Source organism: Aquila chrysaetos, chromosome 2 (assembly GCF_900496995.4).
Source record: "Aquila chrysaetos chrysaetos chromosome 2, bAquChr1.4, whole genome shotgun sequence".
In the NCBI taxonomy this organism is placed as follows: Eukaryota; Metazoa; Chordata; class Aves; order Accipitriformes; family Accipitridae; genus Aquila; species Aquila chrysaetos.
Genome location: NC_044005.1, coordinates 77456882 through 77480698, shown reverse-complemented (window position 1 = coordinate 77480698; position 23817 = coordinate 77456882). Strand labels below are relative to the sequence as shown.

At 36.4% G+C, this 23817-nt stretch overlaps 1 protein-coding gene across 1 annotated transcript in view; it reads left to right on the top strand.

The window, feature by feature from the left end:
* The window catches only part of RIMS1 (regulating synaptic membrane exocytosis 1), a 342135-nt gene that overhangs the window by 179031 nt on the left and 139287 nt on the right, over positions 1–23817 (top strand). Inside the window, 4 exon segments of the mRNA XM_030034563.2 lie at positions 11152–11219; positions 11958–12068; positions 14240–14339; positions 18728–18851. Coding sequence (XP_029890423.1) covers positions 11152–11219; positions 11958–12068; positions 14240–14339; positions 18728–18851 — 403 coding nt within the window.

The window sequence follows — 23817 nt, the reverse complement described above, 5'->3', positions numbered from 1 at the left end:
TTGAGAAGTATAGAGCTATGACACCCTGCGTTGGCAGAGATTCAAGGCTGTTTTGTGGGCAGTGGCATACCGCAGCACGTCTCTAGCCTTTGGAATAGCATGAATTGGGAGAATTAAAAGATATTTTAAAAATCACACTAGCCCCACATCCCCCGGTCCAGCTTTGGTCTCTCTTGAGAGCGTTTGACTTTTTTGTGTAATAGACTGTAGAGTTATAAAGGATTATTAAACCAGACCATCTCTATCTCTCTGGCCATTAAATTTAATTCATCTCTCCCCCATAACTACATGTCAGTTAAGCTAAATATTCCTCTCTGAAAATTAAACTGTGTGCTGCAAGGATAGAACCTGAGGCTGAGCTGTCATCAAGGTCACTGTTACGTCAGGGTGTTGGTTAGGTGCAAAGGTGCCCAGAAGACAAACCATGATACAGAGTAAAGCAAAACCAAAAAACAATAACAACAACAAAACTTTAAGTTCTCCACCAGTTTGACCTGTGGTGGTATTTGGTGGCAAGTAGTAGGCAAGGCACCTGAGCATGGCCTCTGGCCAACCCTGCTAACTCCTCAAGTGCAGGGTAATTACCAGGTAAACCAAGGTAATGGTTTTCAGACAGCAGCCAGGCTTGTATGCTATCCTCTCCGGTTACCACTGTGATAGGTTATATCCACCTCATCATCTTCTGCACAGCTAGTCCTTAACTGATTGACCTTCTTTCCCTTTTTCTACACTTATTTATCCTGGTCTGAGTGTGGAGCCATTTCCTTGTCCACTCTGAACTGGGTCCTCTTTTTTCCAGTTCATTTTTCCAGTTTGTCAGGATAGCTTTGAAGTCCAGTCCTGGTCTCCTGTAACTAGCCATTCCTTTCTCCTTGGCGTCAAGTAACCTACAAATCTAAGATGTTTCTGTTTTATTATCTAGAATGGTAATTTGAGTGTTGACTATTACTATATTCCAGACAAATGTGACAGACCCTGCTTAATGAATGCTTTGGGGTTTTTTGTTACCAATTTTAGCTGTTTAGAATATGCTTTTCTAAATAGCTTTTCACCTTATGCTGGTTTCATTTAGACACTTTTTCTCATGTGACTCTAACATGGCATGCTCATAAACAAAACTCCTGCTCAACTGAAGATATTTGACATTTGCTCTTTGTTACATATCTTATTGCAGTGGTAGGAAGTGAAATTGCGTTAATTTATTATTGACACTTTGGGGGGGTTTTTTGGGGTGTTTGGTTTTTTTGGTGGTTTTTTTTTTTTTTTTTTTTTTTTTAGATCTTTAATTATCTTGAAGGTGATTTGTTTTGCTTTAGCATTTTTTCAGGAACTGATATTAAGCTGACTGGTCTGTAATTTCTAGCCTCTCTTCCCCTCCCCTCTCCTTTAAGATATGTGCTGTGTTTGCCCTTTCCCAGTTTTGTGGAACTTCATCCATACTCCACTAATTCTCAAGAAATAATTGCTCCTGGCAATGAGGTAGCTTCAGACAGGTCTGTAAGTACTCTAGGATGAAGTGAATTAGCCTAGTGTATACTATATCTAAACAGTTTGACCTCTTCCTGCTTTGGCATAACATCTAATTTTTATGCTACAGACATTGTTAACTTGTTGCTATGAGTTTTACTGGAGTTTATTTTTAGGAGAACTTATTTTAAAAAAACCAAAACAACTTAGCTGCCTTGCTGTTATTTGCTGATAGAGCCAAATGGTAGCAGACTCTTTCCATGGTATTCTAGAATGGCACATACTTGGTACTAGATACTAAGCACTAGGGATGAAATATTTGCAGAATGATCTCAATTGTTTTTGCATTTTGCTGTTTGCATTAAATGTTGTGTGTTTCTAATTTTGTCTTGTGTGCTTCCTGGTACACTATCACTGTAAGTTACTCACTCATAGGCAACTTTCTATTGATTGTTCACCTTCTAGAAAATGAAACATTGATGACTTAGCTGGTCAGTCTTTGACTTAATTTCTCCTTCCTCTGTGTTGGGCTGGTTCTGCTTCTGATGTTGGTATTATTTCTTCAAATGCTTCCATGATCGCTGGACTCCTTTTGCTGTCGTGGCTGCTTCCTTATTTTCGCTAGGGTTGGGGTGGTTTTGGTTTGTTTTGTTTTTTGGTGGTTGGGTGGTTTTTTTGGTTTTGTTTTTTTGTTTGTTTCGTTTTTTTGCAGAAAGCTTTTGGGTGTTTCTTCTGCTCAGCTTCCTTTCCTTTTTAAAGATCACAAAGTTGATTCACTTTCACATTCTTAATTATTTCCTTCTACTGGTGGGAAGCAAAGCTCCACAGGTCCTTTGCTGGTTGCTTTCCTAGTGTCAGTGATCTCTCACTGTGCATTCCAAGGATTCTTCCTGCAGTATTCCCCTCTGCACTGGAGAAACAAAAGCCTTTAAAACCTCTCATTATCTTCAAATGCAGCATAATGGAGGATTCTGATGAATGCTTATTAAAAAAACCAAACACAACCAACCGTCACCAGGCTCATCTTCCTAATTTGGTGCTCTGGAGTAGGTCCCCATCATGGTACTGCTGAAGTGCTTTTCTCTTTAATCACGATCCAGAGAATTTAATCTGCTGTATTTCCTTCCTGAAAGCTCTGTCCTGAAGCTCAGGACGACCAAGAGCCTTTTTTTCCCTCCTCAGACTTTCTTTTTTCATTGTAATATTTGAGATTAATTATCCCCCCCAGTTTTCATGAAAATGAAATCATAACTTTGATTATGAAATATAATCTTCTTATTTCTCAAGGGACTTGTGCAGGTCTGCATGATTGGCTCTGTGTGTGTATGATGGACAATTAACAGAAAGGTTCACTGTCTTTCTCCCTTCCGATTCCTGTGGTTCTGTGGATGACAAGAAGCCTTGCTCCCAGTTGCTGTTGTTTCTATCAGCATGTTTATAAATACTGTGTATTACCTTCTATATCTGAGCAGAAATGCCTTTCTTCTTTCCCCACAGTAGGACAAAATCTATGTTCAAATAAGCCTCTCTGGGCATAGCCCATTTTGGTCACCTTATTTGCAGTGGGTGCTAGCAGGGCACTGATACCTCACTGGGCATTGTATCCGTGGGACTTCTAAGGCATGGGGTGCTGTTTCACAGCCTTACACTTTTTTCTGGTTTGCTTATCCTTGTTAAAATTCCTATCTACTGGCAGTGTAGAAACACCCTGGGGTTTGAGGAGAATTTATTTTCAGCTTTGATTTTGAATTATAATTTGTTCATAAATCAGTCTTTAACAAATATTAAGATAAAAAAATATTCAACTGAATCTTTCTTAAAAGTATCAGGGGAAAAATACCAAAAGAGGCCAAAATGAAAATACTACCTTTTGCATTTAATACCTACTCAATTGGTTTTAAATGTCAAAAAAAAACCCACCCCACACCCCTCCAAAAAACAACAAAAACAAAGCCAGTACAAGCAACAGCTGAAAGCTATTTTGTCTATGTGGCCTTTTAAAATACCTTCTCCTACCTCTCCATAAAAGGGAATCAAACGAAACAAACAAACAAAAAAAAAACCCAAACCCACAGGAAAGAAGAATTGTGTTAGGCTGAAGAGCAGCATGGCATACTTGAAGTGCTCGGAATTCCTTCAGAACAGCAGAAAAGTTATTAAGAGCTGGTCAGGCTTTTAGTGTATGGGATAGCTATGTATCCATCTCTCCAAAATTATGAGACCATGTGACTTTTTGAGACAACTTGCTATACATTTTGCAAATTTCTTCATACACTGAACAAAAATACTATCAAGAGATCAGGCCAAAGCTAAAATAGTGTTAATTATATGAAACAGGAACTCAAATAAAACTGTTAACACAAGTTAGTGTCAATACTGAATTGGAATTAAAAAGCAATAATAAATTTATTCAAAGAAGCTCTACATTTCAAAAAGGAGATCTTCATCTATCCATCCATCTACAGAATTAGCTTCCACTCAAGAGAGTAATCCAAGTCAGCAAAATCAGTACTCAGACCTAGCCCTGAGATAACAAATTTTTTCTTAAATCTTTAAATACCACAGTATCAAAAAACAACTAAAATGTTTGCCTGCTGATTTGAAGCTCTTAGTGCTGCTAACTGTTTTTTCTGGATCCTCAATAAAATATTTTTAAGGAAGCTTTCAAAGGAACTTTTCAAATTAATGAAAGCTCATGCATCTTGCTTAGTATTTTACATGTCTCCATCTCTACAAGTTCTTTAGCACTTGAAACGCTTTCTGAAGACCTTACAGAACATGCTTCTGAGGGCCATCCCTTTGTGAGTCATATAAATCCTGGACTTACATGCTTACAATAAGACTTACACATCCTTAGAATAATATTTTAGGCAGTCTCTGACATAAAAATAAACATTTAGCTGTTGAAGAGTTCATCAACCCTTTCCACTCTCAGTGTTTGAGTAGAAGGAACGAAATAATGTTGGTTCAGGGATTGTCATGAGTGGACTCCCTAGAGATTCAGGAAACTTAGAACAGCTTCCTTGATACATACCTTGTGTCCATATTAAAAGTGTCAGAAACATTCACAAATCCTCAGTTTGTTACTTGACTGGATAGGTAGTGATTTTTGGCTTCAAGCTTCCATTGGCAAGATTACTAATCTTTGCTTTCAGTAATTTATAAAGACTTCTAACAACCCTGAGATAATTCAGGTAGGAAGTCCGCCTTGTGAAACATACAAATGGGCCCAGTTGGTTTTGTTTTGGAAGGTCTCTTGCAAGTATACCTTTTGAGAAACCTTCTTGAGCTGTCAATGAACACAGGTGCCATACTTTCTTATAAAAGAATGTATGTGTAAACTGTACTCCTAATTAAAAAAAAAAAAAAAAAAAATCACAATCCATAAAATAAAAAAGTCTTTGCTAAGTAAATATCTGGATAAGAAACTCATGTTGTATTTTAAACAGTCCACAGAAAATTCACCTTGCACCCAGGTAAAAAGAATATATTGAAAGAATTTTTAGTAATCAGCCACTGACAAATCATCCCTTTGCAAAATCAAAAATAATTGTGAATTTGCAAACTCTTGTAAAGAAACAACTTTGCAGTACTAACTAAGGGAGAAGTCAAATGGATCTTCCTTTTCACTAGATTTAGTTTAATATTAGTGTCCTTAACAATCAAAATAATATTTCCTGAGTTCACTACTTCCTTGCCTAATTATTTCTGGATTTCTTGTTTGCAAGTATCAATCAACATTGAAACCTGTGCTGTGCTCACAATGTAACTACCACTTTAAAAAAGATTTTTAAACTAAGGGGTTTGTTTCAAAATAAAATGCCAAAGTGTTCATTTTGTGTGAGAAAGAGTATGAAATGTCCTTATCTTCTAAATCAAATCCAATGCAATTATATATTTTCTGTACAAAATAAAACCTAAACTTCGCATCATGTGGTGCAGTCTTCCCACATACCGCATGAGCCAGCTTGTCCTCGAACTGCATAAATGGTAAAACACAGACCTTGTTCAGCAGGGATTTAAGTTCTTAACTGTAGGCATCTGAAGTGGGTTGATTTGAGAGCAAGGAGATAATGAGCATTTTTGTGAAGCTTTCTGTATAAATAAGCAATAGGTAGCTCTTGAATTCTCTGCTTGCCACTTAGATGTGAAGGCTGTCTGTCAAGCCAGGGTACTCATGTGTTTTCTCTTTATGTGGTTAGTTAGTAGCTTGACTAGAATGATTTAAACATACATTGTTTATACACTGAATTATTTTTCTGATGTGATAAAATGATTAGCATCGGGTTTTTTTGGTTTTTTTTTCCTTGGGCATAGAAGTACTTTCTTGCTTAACAATATGACCTATCACATCTGTAACAGCAGCCAGATGTTTTTGATGGCAATAACAGTATGCTGAAGACATTTACCAATAGCATGCAAAATGGTCTTCTAACTCATGAAAACTCAGGCTATGAAGGAGGAAGGCAATCGAGTTGATACATGGAGTTTCTTTACATTTTTTGTAACTTTTCTGTAGGTTGATATGTGGCTTGTATTGATTTTTACCATGGGAAACAATTGATCATTTCTATGAGATGCTGATCAAGTTCCATGGGGACTGTAGAAGACATAACAGAGGATGTTCCAGATCTTTGATGAGCTTTATTGTCTGTTTAATGCAGGCTGTGTTTGACTCTAAAAATTAACAAGGGTAAATACATAAATGGCTGTTGCATGTGTTAATTGGAGAGATCTAGTCTGACTATATAGGAAGCTAGTTTATGCTGTAGTTTCAGATGCAGCCTCTGAAAATAATTGTCTAAGTTTCCTAGTTACGTGATAGAACTGCTTTATTAGTTAGCAGCTACGTGTTAGGCTCAATTAAGTGCCTAACATGGGCTGACTGACATCATTAGACTGTCTGCTTCTTGTCTTAAGTAACTGCTGCAAATCTAGTGCATCTGGATTTGAGCAAAACACCAGAAGCACGTTCTTTGTTGAATATCAGTAGTCTCTGAATAGTCTGGATGGATTTGGGGAAACATCTTGAGGTATTTTAACTCCGGTATTCAAGACTCTTTGGAAATCAGCATGACTGGTCAGACATGATAACGGACTTTCTCATATTTTGTGCTTGTTGTGGCTTTGCAAGAGAGACAAAGCTGTCATTTCCAGCACTTCTCAGCTTTGCAGGATCTCACTCGAAATCACAGTATCCCAGCATTAGCTTTTGGTATGGGTAGTGCTGCTGAAGATGAAGTATTTTAGAGAAATTTTTTTTTTTGGTGGTGTGAGTTTTGCTTTCCCTTCATTTTGAAGGCACACGTGTTGCGGATATAAAAACAACAGCAATTTATTAAGAGTTTTACTCCCTGTCTTGGAATTTGATTGAAGACTGCAAAAGACTTCTCACGGGGGAAAAAAACCTCAACACATTTGTGTCTTGTAAAGTAGATTTATGATTATATTCATCTGTGTCCAAAAGTAAAGTAATCAAGCAGCAGCATGTTAATAGGAAAAATATTTCATTGCTGGAAGGATACAACTTTTGAATTATTCTCTCAGGAAAGAAGGTTTTGTAAATAATATACTTGTTTCACTCCATTGGTCTTAAGTAAATCATGTATCATAACTGCAAATGCACTTTTAATAATATGCTTTAAGTTGAAATACACTTTTGTGTGGTTTAGAACATCAGTTCTAAACATATCAGTAATGTATAAAAATAATGGTACAGAATGTGTATATTTTCATAGGGGCTTATTATTTTTAAGTTTTTCATGTTTTTAAATTTAAAGCATTGTTTAAAAAGTGTTTAAAAACAGTTTAAGCCTGTAAGTCAATTATTTGCTCCTTAGAAAACTAGGTTTTGCCTCTCCATAATGTCTTAAATTTGTCTTATTTTACTAGTTATTTTTAGTGACTTTTACCAGTGGAGAGAGTACTCTGTGTATAGGGGGTTTTGTTTTGAGTTTTGGTGGGGGTTTTTTTGACAAAATCTGAAACTCTGAAGCTGTGGTCTTAGATGGTAAGTTTTCGCATGTTACTTACCTGTTCCTGGTTCTCTGTAATACTAGTTCAGTGAAATTATTTTGTGTAATTAAACAAATAGCCAGTTCTGGGGTATGGCAGTGCAAGAATGGCATAAATAAGTATTAAGTAAAGATGCAGCAATGACATAGCATGATCAAGGAGAAATTATTGTTAAAGTATAGCTGTAAAAGAGTACTGAACTGCAGATGTCAAGATGCTAGTGTCAGTGTTGCTGGCATAAAATATTTTTTAAGCTCATTTGGGGATTTTGTTCCTTTATGTTTTAATTTGTGTGTTCTACTCTATGAGTGTTTATAAATATAGATTAACTGACATTTTCCATTGTAAAACCCTTTTTACAGTTGTAGATTCAACCAAAAGTTTGCATGCTAGTGGTCTATTTCGTACTGAATTTTTAATAGGAATGAAAAATTAAGTCATTTTTCAAGAATGTGGACTCTCTTCTTCCCAATTCATGCATTTTTGCAGCTTTTAAAATGTTCGCCAAGTTGTAGACCTATCGCTTTCAGTCAAGGTTTTTGATTTGATGGCTACCTTTATGCCTTCCCAGCGTATCATCCGTGCTCCAGCTCAGTAGAGCCGCGTTAGCAGTGCGGTTCCTGCTCTCACCTTCTGAGAGCAGACGGCAGAAGGACCGTGGCCGTGGCCGGCCGCGGTGGACGCAGCTCCTGGCTTGGAATTTACCAAAGCGCAGAACAGACAAGAGGGGTGAAAGGGACAGAAAGCTAAAGGTGCGGGGAGGAGCGGATAACGAGGATGTAGCTTAGTACTGAGGGGTGTGAGGGGAAGGAGGGATTAAAATACACAACCTAGAGAAAGGACACCAAAGCCAGAAGCAGAAGGAGATAGAAGATGGACGATTACAACAAAATAGATGGGGAAGAAAGGCAGCAAAGGGTAGGTAGTTGGTGAGGATGGGAAAATTAGCAGGTTAGCCGAGGCAGAAGACGTATGAAAGGATCTGGTTACAGCAGGAACTTGGTGGGGAAGGACGCTAGATGCATGAATCAAGTGGTCATGGATGTGCAATAACGAGGAGGAAGAGCAGCAAGGAAACTGGGACCCAGAAGCTGAAGCTGGGGAAGGAAGAAAGGGGAAAAGACCAGGGAGCAATGGGGACAAGAGCAGAAAAGTTTTTGAGCACTTGGACACACACATCTGCGTGCCGGAGCTGGCATTTATTCCTGTCTGAACATTTCTGTATTGCTGAGCAAATAGCTGTGAAACATGGAGGCAGAGTGTGTTGTGTTTTGCCTGTGGCAGGCCAGCTCACACAAGAGAGAGTTGCTTTTTGGTGCTATTGTTGAGTCCATTACTGAAAATTGGAGAGCTCTGTGCCACAGGTCCCAGCTTACTGCCAGCACTTGGGGTGGCAGTCTGGTTCGTGGATTTGTTGTTGTTCTTGTTGCCATTTTGAAGTCTATAAAGGTGCAAGGAACATTGCTAAAAATAAAACTGAAAGATCTTTAATGTGAAGTTAAGCTCTCCAAAATTGCAGAACTTCAGTAGCTAATGCAACCGCAAACTGCCTCGTGTGGTTATGTGTATCATCATCATTAAGCTGTTTAAAAATAAGCTTGTGCACATGATCATGTAGATGGTAAACAATTAAAGATTTTACGGATTATAAAGAGTGATACCACTTGTATTTCATAATCAGCATCTAAAGATTTGTCAAAAAAGAGTCAAAAATAATAAACTCTTCATATAAATGTGTTTTTTTTTTTTCTTGCTAGAAGCATGCTTTTTGGGGGTCCTGTTGGATGCCTGTGTGCTAGTAACAGTATTGATTTAACAGTAGTATTAGAGAGGTGTGTTTTATAAGATAAGACAGTGAAGATGTATTGCCTAAAGTGTACATAATAAATAAAATATGTTTTCTGAAGACATAGAGCATATCAAGAGTGCAGAGGGTATTGTCAACAATAATCTGACTTTAATGAGAAAGTAGGATTTTTACCCGGTGGTTTTTAAATGATCCATAAAGAGTTTGTAGGGATGTTGCTAGGAAAGCATATGAAGAGTTGTTCTGTAATGAAAACTAACGCTGGGACATAATAATTTAAAGACTTGGGGAAAAAAAAAATTACTTGTGAATTCAAAAAGCAGTATTATCAAACTGTTCCACTAACATGTTTCAATTGACCAAGGTTCTCTGCCAAAGTGAGGGTGAAAAATGCCTGAAGTGCAGGTATGGATATAAACCTCAGTGAGAAGTGACTGTATTTCCTTCAGGGTCTAAAACTAACCTCTGAATTGGTAGTTCAGATTTTGGTTTGGTGGGGGTTTTTTTGTTTCTGTGTTTAAAGGGATTGTAAGGTAAACAGCAGAATCATCTACTTTTTCTCAGATAAAATTCAAAAATATCTCTTGGTTATTTCAGATCAAGCTTTTACATACTACTGCTATTGCAAGAGACAACAAGAGTTGTCGTTCTCCTTTCTAAGGACACTATTGCATTTTTGTTAATACACTGTGGCAATGCCCAAAGGGATGAAATAACACCAAGGTTCAGAGCTCACAGGTATATTCTGTTTAAAACTAGTGCTAGCACTGAAATCCTTCAGAATTGTTCCTGCTGTATCAGTCTCACATTTAGCCTTCTGTTGGATCTATTCTAGCCTGCATCATTCTCCTATGTCCTTCCCAGTATCACCTGCACCCTTCTTCTTCGTAGAGAAAATTGTGCTCTGAATTGCACTCCCTGATACTCTTCCTCTTGCAATTCCTGCCTCGTCCTTTTCTTCCTTGGAGTGCACAGTTACATCGGTCCTCCATCACAGAGAACTGCCAGTGAAGTTGGTAGTTTCTTTGCTACCAACTCAGTCTTCTACAGCTGTAATATATTAAGTCAAACTGTTGGTTTCCATAGGTTTCCATAAATTCGTATATACTCTCTGTGGTGTTAAGCTCTGCTGCCTTTTCTCCTTGGCCCAATGGGCTCATGGCTTCCAGACCACTGTAATTCATGGTACATAGTATATAGTTGTACATAGTATATGTACATAGTACTTGATGTACATAGTATATAAGTTTGTCCCAATCAAAATGAAAGATTGCAACCTCGTATCTGCTGTTGGTACTATTTGCTCTATTTGTGTGGCTGTTTTCTTTGGTGCTCTGTTACCCTTAACCAGCTCCTGTGCCTCTCCATCTGTACGGTACCCGTTGTCACAGTATTGATCAACTACTTTGCAGATTTCTGAGTGTGGTTGACTGTTCTGTCCTTAACTATAGCTAAGTGCCTATTTTGTGGAGTATTCTCTCTCGTGTCATCGTTAGCTGTAGTCCTGTGTGTTTGTTATGGAGGTGGGGGGAGGAGGAGGGCTGTGAACGAGTTGCATTGGAGTCCGTTCTTGGAAGATGAATGGGCAAAGTAAAAACCAGCTGGAGTGCACAAGCAATTCTGAGGTGCAATTCGTGAAAAAGCAGAGGTCCAAATAAATGCATTATTATGTGGTTTTTGTTTTTATGTTATTAGGCCATATTGTTTTCAAATTGATATAAGTTAATTTGAATCATAATGCAGGTTTTGTATTTGCTTCATCAAACTATTGCACATAAAAATTAATGTATGCAGAAGTAATCATTCATACATATTTCTCTGTTTGAGTGATTATACATTTCTTTCTACTCATATTCTTCCAGGTGACTTGGATTATTACTGGCTGGATCCTGCCACGTGGCACAGCAGGGAGACATCCCCTATTAGTTCGGTAAGAAATAGGAAAAAAGAGGTTCATAAGTATGAATTAAAATGTTTGCTGATTATTTCAGTTCAGCATAGCTATTTTGTTGTAAAAAATTATTCTATACAAATTACATGAAAATTTGGTTTAGTGGATCATGGAAATTGAAATCAGAAAGAAATTTTCATTAAAATGTACACTGGTAAATTTGCCTGAATTTTAACTTGAATTTAATTCTTTTATAGACATGACACTAGATTTCACTACGCACCACAAAAGCAGCTGTGAGTGTGATGCTGCTCTGGGAAAGATTAGTGACTTTTTCTATTGACTTGGACTGGGAAGGGATCATTTGGATTTTTATTATGTAGTGAGCCCATGTGGTAGAGCTGTATAACGTATATTATTCTAAAGAAGAGAATTTATGAATGCGCTTTGCAGGGTCATGGAATTTAAAAGTAAATGTTTAATTTTATTACCTAAGGTACGTTTTAAATGTTTAATTGTATTGAATTTTGAATTGTATTATAATTCTACCTGCAGACGTAGTGCTGATATTTTTTTTACAGTGGACATAAATATTTAATGAAGCCAGAGTCCAACAGATATAATAATAGAAGCTTGGGTGCAATATGTAACACATCTGAAGGATGTTTGTGTCTACTGTGACATAATGATCCAGAAATTTTATTGGTTTATAAATGTGCATCTAAATACAGGAAGATGGTTGCACTTCTTTAATTCCACTGCTTGGTTTTTTAACAGCATCCCGTAACGTGGCAGCCTTCTAAAGAGGGAGATCGCTTAATTGGGCGTGTTATTCTTAACAAGAGAACAACCATGCCAAAAGAATCAGGTGCATTACTGGGGCTAAAAGTAAGTATTACATGGTTTATGTGGTAAATGAAAGAAACTTCCACTGACCTTAGACCTAGAGGTCCGACACGTTAAATCAGAGGACTCTCCAATTATATGGTCATTTGACAAAAATGTATTCCTCGTTTTTATTAAGTTTTGAAAGTTATACAGAAAAATTATGAATGTAAATGTATTTAATCATGCTATGCAGTCTTCCCCTCATGCATGGCAAAGGAGCTGAACCGTTTTGATTAAAAAGTGTCTGTTCATTTAGCTTCTTGTCTGCAAGACGTATACTGCACGTTGCAATGCACTAGTGGAGTCCTGCCTTTTCTAGCTCTACTGTTTGCATTTCAGTCAAGTAATTCATCTCATAATCCACATACATAAATGTCATCCGGATGCAAATGTTTATAAGGTCAGTGTTTAAAATCCACGCAGCCATTCAGAACAGAAATTTTGTAGAATGAAACTAAACATTTACACAAAAATTTGCAAAAAAAACCCCTTAAAGCATTGTAGAGATTATACGAAATGTAATTCCGGTTAATCTGGTGCCTCAAAAATTAAGACATTGGCAACACTGTCCAGTTGATTTAAATCTCTAAATAAGTAATTTGTAGCGGACTTTTAGGTTCATGTCCCTAAATTGCCAGAATGCTTAAAAGAGAGACAGTGTTCTTTCTGAAGCTGGTGGGGAGTACAGTGTGCTGGTTCAAGAATTTCTCTCTCAAGGTATATTTTTAACTATATGGAGCTCCAAAGATGTCTGAGAGAATTTAATTTGGGTGTCTTCCTGTACCCACTGAGTGCAGCAGAAACAGTGCAAAATATGAAACATTCCCATCCACTTAGGACTGAGTCTACTTCAAAGGGCACTGACACTGAACCACTCCTTGCATTTAGTTTTCTGATAGTTCAGTCCCTCACATGTGACAGAGATGTGGGTTGTCAGTTCTGCTCATCATGGTGGGAATTAAATCAGGAAAGAACCTTGTGAACTTGGTAATGGCATGTCCTGGGTAAGAGCCATTTATCCACCTTGAAATGAGATAGCGTGGCGTGGGAATACAGAAGATGAGAACAGCTTCACTCTACTAGATGTCTAGCAGTCTGTAGCACAAGGCTGATTTTTGCTGACAGCAAGCAACTTTTTTTATTATGTGAGAAAAAAGGTTGGTCCTAGTAGGAAATGTAGATTGGAGAGCTTCTTTTTGATTTTTCGTGTTTCAATGTTGTATGATATGAGCTAAGGCCCCCACTGGCAAATTTAACTTACTATCTTGTGACAACCTTGTTGGCAGGTAGGCTTCTCGATTTTCTTGGAGATATATCTGTATTAAAGCTCCTACTAGTTATTGTGATTGCAACGTAGGGAAATAATACCTAATGAACTAGCGTTCCACTGTTCCCTTCTATTATAAAACTCCTCCCAGGATATTCCTGACAAAAAAACCCAACCTGGCTGGAGAGAGTAAGGAAGCTAAAGAGAATAGTAAGTCAGCAAGACTACATTTTCTTGGCTTATATTTTATTAAAAATCTAATCTGTTGAGGGCACCTTTTGTTCCGATTTTCCTGATCTCTGTATCAAGCAGTCATCTTCAAAAATAGCTCTGTTCAGTTCTGTTAACAAAAGCCAGAAGTTGCTCTTTTGTCCTGTCATGTGCTTGGATGAGAGGACCGGGGTTTAGCAATAGCAATGTTCTTCTGAACTGTTTGCCCATCTTTCGTAGTAGTGTATTTGCTAAGTTTTTAATTGTTGTACCAATTGCATTTTGGGATTTTCATACATTTGATTTGATGTGTACTTGCAATTTAAACTTAAGCATGTGACAGACATCCATTTGCAAAAGGTATATTTTCTTTGTTATTTATTAAGAAACGTTTTTTCTGCAACAAATTTAGATACTTAGCAAACTGCATAAGATTGATTACTCAAACACATCAAAAGGAATATCAATTTTATACATTCTGTGTCAGCTGTACTTCTTTTCAAGTAGATCTGGACTTTTTGTATCTTTATCTTTGTCCTTAAGCCTCTGTAAAGCCCAAATTGACAATAGATTTGCTTATGCATATTTTAGGTTTAATTTTAAAAATAATGTGAAAACTGATATGTCTGTATATTTATGCCTGATACGATGTCTGGTTTGTGGCTTGGAAACTCACAAATTTATGATTAACCAGGTTGTTGGAGGAAAAATGACAGAATTAGGACGACTCGGTGCCTTCATTACCAAAGTGAAGAAAGGTAGCTTGGCTGATGTGGTGGGGCATCTCAGAGCAGGTAAATCAATCAGTTGCATATAAAATATATTGCCTTTTAATTTCAGCTTTTTGTAATGCAGCAGTTAATTTATATTAACATTGGTTGTGTGATACGCTAATATTTTTTAAATACAGGATGATACCGTAATGTTGTTATGGAATGCCACAGCTGCCTACATTTCTAATTTATTATTAACTCCAGTTGCTTGGATGTATGAGCAAAATACAAGACACTCCTCATCAGTGCTGCTGTCAGGACTGAGTGTCACCGGTAACTTTTTGCTTGCTAGCTCAGGAGCTGCTTGTTACACTCTATAGAAGCAATGCAAACGTTTTTTAAAACTGTTTCATTGTGGCAAACAAAGCTCACTGCAGTTACTTTACTTGCCCTATGCTGTCACCTGAAGGATGATGCACTGTGTACATAATGGTCTTTATTAGTGCTTCTTTCAATGTGAATTGTTACAAACAAAAATGGAAAACAACTCAAGAAAATGGTCTTAAAATATTTCATTTATATAAGATGTATATATTGCACTTACAAATAAGTATCTGTGCTGTTGGCATATTTCAAGCTTCTAAATGAAGTGAGAACTATGCACAACAGTTGGTTTTCAAAGTTACTTCTTGGCGGTTTATATTTTTACCATGGCTCTAAGCAACTACTTTCCAAGTGGCGTCTTAGCAAACCAAAGTCTATGCAATGCCTTCTTAGGAATCTAGAAGCTGCGATGACAACTTGTATGATTTTAGGATAATTGCTTGAAGAAAATAGTAATACAGAAGTAGAAAAGATGAGTCTCTAAAAATACCCTACTTCGTTTTGGCATTTGTTAATTTTTTTTTTTTTTTTTTTACGAAGTCAATATACATGGGATTGATAGCACCAGTTATTATAGTTGTTTATAGATTTTAATTGCAGATTATAAGTACAGAAAATAAGTTTCTTTCCACTAATCTTGAACTATTTGGGCTGAAATATTACATTTCTAATGTCTGGTCTAGGTTGTGTTTTAAGTCAAAGCTGTTTTTAATTTCTAAAAATATTTTTAGAGCCAAAATAATTTCACAGAAAAAAAATATATTGTTTTGTGGATGTTTTCAATGAATGAAAGTCTATTCATCCTATTGTGTGGGAGTAAAACACAAAAAAAGGCATGAATGAGTCCTTGCCATTAGGAAAACATGCTTTTTTGTCTTTATGAAAAACCTCCAAAATTTGGCTAGTTGGTAAATCTTTGAGTAATTGTACAAACCTCATAAATTTTAACAAAGGCAAATACGAAGTCCTGCATCAGGAGCAGAATAACCCAGCGCAACAGTAAACACTAGGAGCCAATCAGCTAGAAAGCAGCTTGGCAGAAAAGTGTCTGGAGGTGCTGGAGGACAGCAAGATGAACGTGAGTCAGCAAAGCGCCTTGCAGCAAACGCCGGTCATGTACAGGGCTGTATTAGGAGGACTGTTGCCAGCAGGTTGAGAGAGGTGGTTGTTGCTCTCTATTCGGTGCTTATGGGGCTCTATCTGGAGTACTGTGTCCAGTTTGGGTTCCTCTAGTACAAGAGAGATACTGACAAACTGGACCGGGCTGGGCAGAGGGACAGAAAGTTGGTTACGGGTCTGGAGCGTATCATGTATGAGAAGCTGAGAGAAGTGGGTTTGCTCAGGCTGGCAAAGAAAAGACTATGGGGGGGTCTAATTCTTGTTTTTACCTGTCTAATGGGAGGCTGTAGAGAACCCAGAGCTGGACTGTTCTCAGAAGTGCACACTGATCACCAAAGAAGCAATGTGCACAAGCTGGAATGAGTGAGATCCTGTTTGTGAAAATCTTTTTTTTTTGTATCTAGAGAGGATAGTTGAGGCTTAGAACAGGTTGCCCAGAAGAGATGTTGCATGTTCTTCCTTTGAGATACCCAAATCTCATCTGGTGAAATCTCTGAGCAACCTGGTCTATCCTTTGATGTTGGCCCTACTTTGAGCAGAGGTTGGAACTAGCTGACCCCCCAGAGGTATCTCCCAATCCAAATTACTATTTTAGAAATCAATATAAAAGCAATCAGAGATTTGCAGCGTAAGTCTGAAAACTGTCCAACTCTGCCAAACATGCATCAGTAAGTGGGGGTAGAATGCAAGATGCATTAATATTCCTTTCTAGAGGCATCTTAGATACCCTGGGATATATGCCCCAGCCAGAATTGGCTCCATAAGGGTGTAGGTGTCCTGTAGGTTCCACCAGCCAGCTTTGTGTAGATATCTTGGCTATCCTAAACATCTACAGTGTAAGGTGTCTAACAGCTCCTTAACTGACTGACTTGCAACTCTGTGCTACTGCAGTGGGACTTAAGACCGGAGAGTTTCTCTCACCTGAATTTGTAGCAGTGTATCACAGGATCATAGAATGGTTGAGGTGGGTACGACCTCTTGAGATCTCTAGTCCGACCCCACTGCTTAAGCAGGGTCAGCTAGAGCAGCTTGCACAGGACCATGTCCAGTTGGGTTTTGCTTGTGTCCAAATTTTGAGTATCTGAATGGTGTTTTCCTGTTTCCATGCCTATTACTGAGAGCAGAAATCGGAATGTAAGCCTTATAAACATTAGATGAAGGAGACAATGTAAAAGGGCTTGGCTGGTCAAAAAGGTAACTCGACAAGCTGAGCAAAAGATGGATGGTGGTGATCTGGTTAGGACTAGCAGAAGTGTCATTTCACTCAAATCTCCATTTGGATCTAGTTTTCAGTAAGAGTAATTGGAGCCACATCTGTTAATTTAGCATTCTGACTATGCTGATCTTACGTTTAGTCATCCTGGCAATTCTTTTTTTTAATTTGTTTGATCTCCTATTGACTTTCAAAAGTAAAAAAGCTGCTTAAGTCCTCTAAAATTGCGATACAGGCACCTCTGTGTTCCTCTTCAGGATTCTCAACCATGTTGCACCTATTTTGTCTTCAAAATGTGATAGATCATTGCTGTGTAAATGACATTTAAATTGTGATTTTAAGTGTTACAAATGTAGCATATGTACCAGTTGGGTTTTGCTATTAAGTTATAACTATTGCAAAGCTGGCCACATCTTGTTCCTTTTAAGGCCTGGGATGCTTTTGTAAATTAAGCCAACTATCTCTAAAGAAATCAGATTATATTTTAGGGAAAAAACAACATGTTAGTTTATAACAGTTGTTAGCTTTAAAATACAGTCAGTATTACAGAAGCAACTGGGTGTGTTTTTACCGAGTTGTATAAATTTTAAATGAAGTTCCTAGGCAATATCTAATTCCTGTTCCCCCCGACATAAGATTATGTAATAAATATATGAAATATTTAAAACTGTTTCAGCTAAACAATGTGGTAGAAAATTAAACTTAGGCCAGCAAGCATTTATTAAGTCTGTCTTTAGCAAGCCCTCATGTTTTAAAGAATGCCAAAATGCTTTGAAAGCCATTGGAATACTCTGTAGAGTCCTTTCTTAAAATACCAAAATAACAGCCTGTTCGGGAAAAAGGACTTCAGTTTTTCCTTGGCTTATTAACAAGCGCAAGTTTGATCATTTGGCTTAGATCTCCTCAGAAAGGACCAAAGCCAGCAGCTAAAGGGTTGTTCCTGACTGAATCTGATAAACATAAAATCATTGTCCATAAAATTAGTTATTTGTGGCATCAGATAGTGGTTGTGAAGTTTTGGCTGCTGCATATGATGGGGTATAAGAGTGTAAACTTACCCTATGGTTCCTGCAGTTCAGTTGTATATACTGATCTTTCTTTAGAAACTACTCTTCAAGGTTTTCACCTTTTTATAATAAGACCAAAATACAGTGTAATGTACATACTATTTAAATTCCAGAAATAGCAAGCTGAAAAAAGAAGGTTTAGATAACTTTCACATCATGTTTTCCTTTGTCCCCTCTAACATCCTCAGGGCATAGTGACTCACTCCTTGCTTTTCTTTTTGGTTTGTTTGACACAGACAATGAAGACTGTCCTTTTTGTAGAGAAATTGAAATGCACAGTGTATAAATTGTAATAAAATGTCATGATTTTGAAAGGCTTAACAGTAGGTATTTATATTTTTCATTTTTGAAGATTAAGCTGCTTTCAAAGCTTATTAACTGCTAGTTAATAAAAGTTTTTTTTAAAAGGACTCTTTCATTTCATAGCGCAATAACAGGTCCTGTATTATTTTGGAAATACTTAATATGTTTCCACAAGTGGTTTCTTTAATATGTTTTGTGTGTACGAATTGTAGCTGTGTTCTGAGAAAGGAGCCTTCATAGTGTCTCAGAAACCTTTTTTGGGTTTCAGCACAGCTTTTTAATTGATTTTGGGCAATGTTACTTGGTTATATAGATTTCATAAATGTTTTGCACGTCTTTGTAAAAGAATATGGAAATGAGATAAACTTCTTTTTAAATTCAAGGGGACGAAGTTCTAGAATGGAATGGTAAACCCTTGCCTGGAGCTACAAATGAAGAAGTTTACAACATTATTTTAGAATCAAAATCAGAACCTCAAGTTGAAATTATTGTTTCAAGGCCTATTGGGTAAGGCTAAAGACTTGCTTCTTAAGTACAGTTATTACTTCTACTAATGGGACTTTTAAAGGGACTATTTGTGAGTTCATTATTTTTTATCTCTTAATAATGGAATATGATTCACTTTCTATTATTGACATGCTGTATATTCCATTTTCTTCACTGCCATTTACAATCTTGGATCTTTGCAGTGATATATATGTATAAATGTTGTTTTCCGTAAGGTCAAAGTACTCACAAGGTTTTTGCCAAGTGGCAAAGCTAAATTGGTGTATCAAGTGGACCTGTGCATGAGAAAAATCTGGTTTTCAGGCTTTTAGCTTCACTAAATCAGAATAACTTATGCAAGTTTTCATGAGTAGAAGGAAGCATCAGCAAACGTGGAGCATTGCACAATTTTAATAAGTCAATGCTAGTAGGATTTTAAATAGGCCTTCTTTAAAAGCTAAAAAAAGGAGAACCAAAACTATTCACTGAAAAAACTATATGTAGTGTTAAATGATACTGTCATCAAAATCAAAAGTGGAAACAAAAAGTTTCATCAAAAATTCTCATTAACTTGTTATGTTTATAATCTTAATTTTTATTTATTATAAATCCAGGTTTGGGGTTTTGTGATAACAATTCTTCTATTCTTGATTTCCCAAATAAACCTTAGAAAGATCATAAAATCTGTTTCAATTGATAAGATTAGTGCCGTTGGCCCTGCATTTGTCACAGTTGTTTCAGTGATATTCTACACTCCTTCCCCGAACGTGACTCTGTTGGGACTGTTTTGAGCTAAGTCTTACAGGATTGAATATGCATCATACATTGTCAATTCACATTTGTATTGCAGAACAGAGTCACATGATTAACAGTAAAAAGTGACTCTTGGCTAGTTTAAAAAAAAAATTAAAAGGATTTAAATCTCTCTGTAGTTTGTCATCTTCCCAGATTTCATGTGCACTCACTGTAAGTCTCTAAATACCACTGTCCTGTAGGTAGATGGTAAACTGTTTCCTCCTTATGAATGCATGATTATTTCATTTTGAATTTGCTAGTTTTCATCCTAATTTTTATCTGTCTCAAATATAAGTTTTCACCTTTAGAAACAAAAAAACATGGTTAATTTTCTGACTAAAACATTCTTCTACATTTATTTCACATCAGCTTTTGATTTTTGGCTTTGTCTATACTGTGCAAGTGTAGCTATATTTTGCAAATGAGTTCTGCCTTTTTAATGGTAATCACTATTAAAAGTACTTAAATAAAATTGACATTTGTTGCTAATTCCAGTTATGAGTTTCACCTTCTAATGGAAAATGAAAGCTTGATGCAATAATAGTGGTTGTTAAAGGCTAAAATTACCATCCAGATGGAGACTGTGGGGGAGTAGAAACCTCATTTTACATTCTTTAGTCAGATAAATTAGGAGACATTCCTGACTGAAAGTTGCAAATTCAGTCCTATGTCTTTGTAATTAAAAATAAAATGCCATAAGGAGATTTTTGGAAGTCTAGTTTATATGTCTAAATCAGCAGAAAAGAAATATGTTGGTACTGGACCTGATTTGAACTCCATGTCTCAGTTGAAGAAAATCTGAAAATTGATTTGTACAACTGATGTAAAAGGAAAGTGCTAGATTAGTATTTTAAGTAATGAGCTTTAGGTATATTTATTGCTATCAGTATGTTTGCAAACGTCATGCATCCTCAAACTTTCATGATAACTTCATTATTAAACCATTTGAATTCTTTTAGTTTATGGATTTGGCAAATCTAATAGCTTCAAAAAGTGAAGTACAAGGTGACCACATTCCAGTGACATATTCTTGAAGAAAAATCAAGAGAAAATACTGCAACTGTTGAACTGAGGCACAGAACATGAATTGCATTCAAAATCAAAGAATGTCTGAATCTGAGCAGTGAATTTTACACTGGAAAAAGTGCACCCAGAAATAGTACCAGTAAAATGTAAAGTTTTGCTTTGGATGACCCATGCGTATTTTTTCCAGACATAGGCAAAAATAGAGCACGTAAGGTTGTGCTTTTATTTTGAGATAAATAGAGTCTTGGCATGGAGGTTTTTACATACTATAATAGCACTATTCTTGTAGAGTTGTGTCTTGATTGATATTTTTTTTTTGTTTGTGTTTTTTTCTTTGAGGATTGTTTGGTTTTGGGTTTTTTTTCTGCGAAGAGCTAATAAACATCCCAAAGTGACTAGAGCATGTAACTTTGAAATTTAAAGATATTTCCTTTTTCCAGCAGTAATGAATCAAAGTCCTGTTGTTTTGTATCAGACTGGGATTTACCTGTCTGTCATCTTAAAAGAACAAAAAGTATCAGACATTGTACAATGAAGGAAATCCTGGTATTCGTTAACAAAAAAGAACGTACTACACAGGATTCTCCTTTTTATTTTTTCTTCTCTTTTTTTTAAAAAATAATTATAATCTATGTAAATTTTGTTACATAATGGGAAATGGTTTGCTTGCATTAACAGATTACTTTCCCCCTGCCCCCAGCTTCTCCTTGTCTTGTTATCCAAACTATGTGATTGTTTCAAATTCATGACAGCAAATTTTATTTGATCCAACAAATCTAGTCTATCAAAGTTTTGTGTCTACTTTAGGTGCTGACTCAGCAAAATTGAAGCTGCTTGATACAGCATTAAGTGGTAATCCATTACACCTAAAATTCCTGTGAGGAAATAGGTTCCCGAAAGACCTGAAAAATGATATTTCGTCTGCATAATTTACGTGTTTTCATCTCTCAGTATTAATAATGCAAATAATGTACCATCACTTTTAATGGTCTTGATTTAAAAAGTCCTGGCATATTAGGTCTAAAAAGCCCAAATATGACACAGTTTGGCATAAGTGAATAATGGGATGATTGTAAGCCCACAAATTAGACTGCCAGTTACAAAAATGATGGCTAAACAATTTGCTCAGTCGTGTAAATTTGGATTTGTGTGTCTACCAGAAAACGTAATTTTGAGTAATGGATAATTGTAGGATGTTTATTAGAGAAAAATGTGAAACATGTAACACTATTAGCAGATGAAGGCATAGCAACAATAAACAGTATAACCACAACAGTACGGTGAAAACTCCATAGAAACTAATTGACGCTAATGCTAGTGATTGCAACACAAGGTAGATAAGAAACCTATAAAAAGTAGAATTAATGGGTTGGCTATCTGAATATGAGGGGAAGAATTACCTATGAATATGCATACAACGTGAGAGGTGGTTAACGTAGGGCAGCATAGAAAATCCTCTGGCAGTATTCTTTTTGGAGAAGAAACCTGGCACGGTAACTAACTCACCGTCTCTTGTGTGCTGGGGTGAGCTCTATGGGATAGCACAGGTAAAAAAAATCTTTTTTCATTTGTCTCTGTTTTCTTTGTTAGATGCTAGCTATCTTTGCTTGGGTTTCCACAGATAATATTGCCAAAATTGTTGTTTCTCTGGTGTGATTCAGCTCCTCTGTGCAGGGACTGCTGCTGTGCTCTAGGTCCTCACAAGGAGGTTGAACCTCCATCACAAACCAGGCAGTACTGAATTCCAGAGAGTCGCTCAAGTACTGCAATTAGTGCAAACTGCAGCTTGATTTACAGGTTCCGATGGGAAGGAATGCTTTTGGAAATAGAAGGTTGAGCACTGGGGACAGGTACTCAGAAACTGAAAACTCTGTAGGGTGTAGAGGACTATGCTTCTGTCCCTAGAGCAATCTAAAAAAAGTGTGGGTTGCAGCCACAGATGAATTTGGTTTGTCTTCAGTGATCAAGCTCTTGACTATAGACCTCAGGGAAATGATAGCTGTTCCTGTGTTTTACAAAATAGTGATCCTCACAAACCATATATCTGCACAGAGGAGTCTCAACCTAAGGTATAGTTTGGTTTAATTTACGTATTCATTGAGGTGTGGAAGAATCAGACATAAGATAATCATATGTAACATGACATATGACCACAAAATACCTTTGCCTTCCAAGGCAGAGATAGAAAGACAAAGTTTGATGTCGGCAGCTCTTTACTGGATGTGTGTCTGACGTTACTTTTCTGACCTTCACGTTGCTCCGAAAGGGGAGTGAAATTTTGTTACTATTTTAAATAAGTGGTTGTGCAACTTCTTACTTTGTTTTTACCATTTGCTTTGTCTAGTCTAGTTTTGAACATTTTAAGTCATGAGCTACTATTTCTTCTGAAGAGCTTTTTTGTAAATCAGAGTGTTAGAATGCTTTCTGCAATCCAAAAATAAAAGCAGGCTAGATAAGACTAGTTTTCTTACGTAACAAGTTTTAGATTATAGTTTCTTTTTAGAATTTTCATTCTTTAATTAAAATGCCAACATTTTAAAAAAATACCACTCATACTTTTGATAAAGTCTAGTACACCAGTTGTTTTTCTTGTGTGCATGTAATATTTAAGAAATGACTATGTAAACTGGATTATTGAATTTGTAAGAAATTCACGCATAGACAGAAGTATAGCTTTAGATTACTTCATGTACATGTTGAAATCAATAGCAGAAAGCAGAACTGTTAGAGAACTTGTTAGAATACTCTGCCATGAGTTTGGTGATCGGTACCATATTGCATACTGAATTTATTTCTTTCTTTTATTTTTGTGTCTTGCAATGTGGTGTGGAGCTGTACTTAAAAATAAATATATTACACATGTGATTTCCTTAGGAATAATTTATATATGTATATGCACACATATACACACATACAGACACATGCATTATGTATATATAAAATATATATAAATATATATATTTATATATACAAATTATATATATATATTTTTTAAAAAGCTGTCCATTGTATTATAAAGTTTTAGAGATTTCAAATAACATTTCTATTGCAAACATGCATTTTGTCTAGAGTTGGAATTTATGTTCTAGCCTCCACTGTTCCTGTTGGTTTTTCATATGAATTACAAGGAGTTTAGAAAAATACATTTAAAAAAATTGTACTTTCA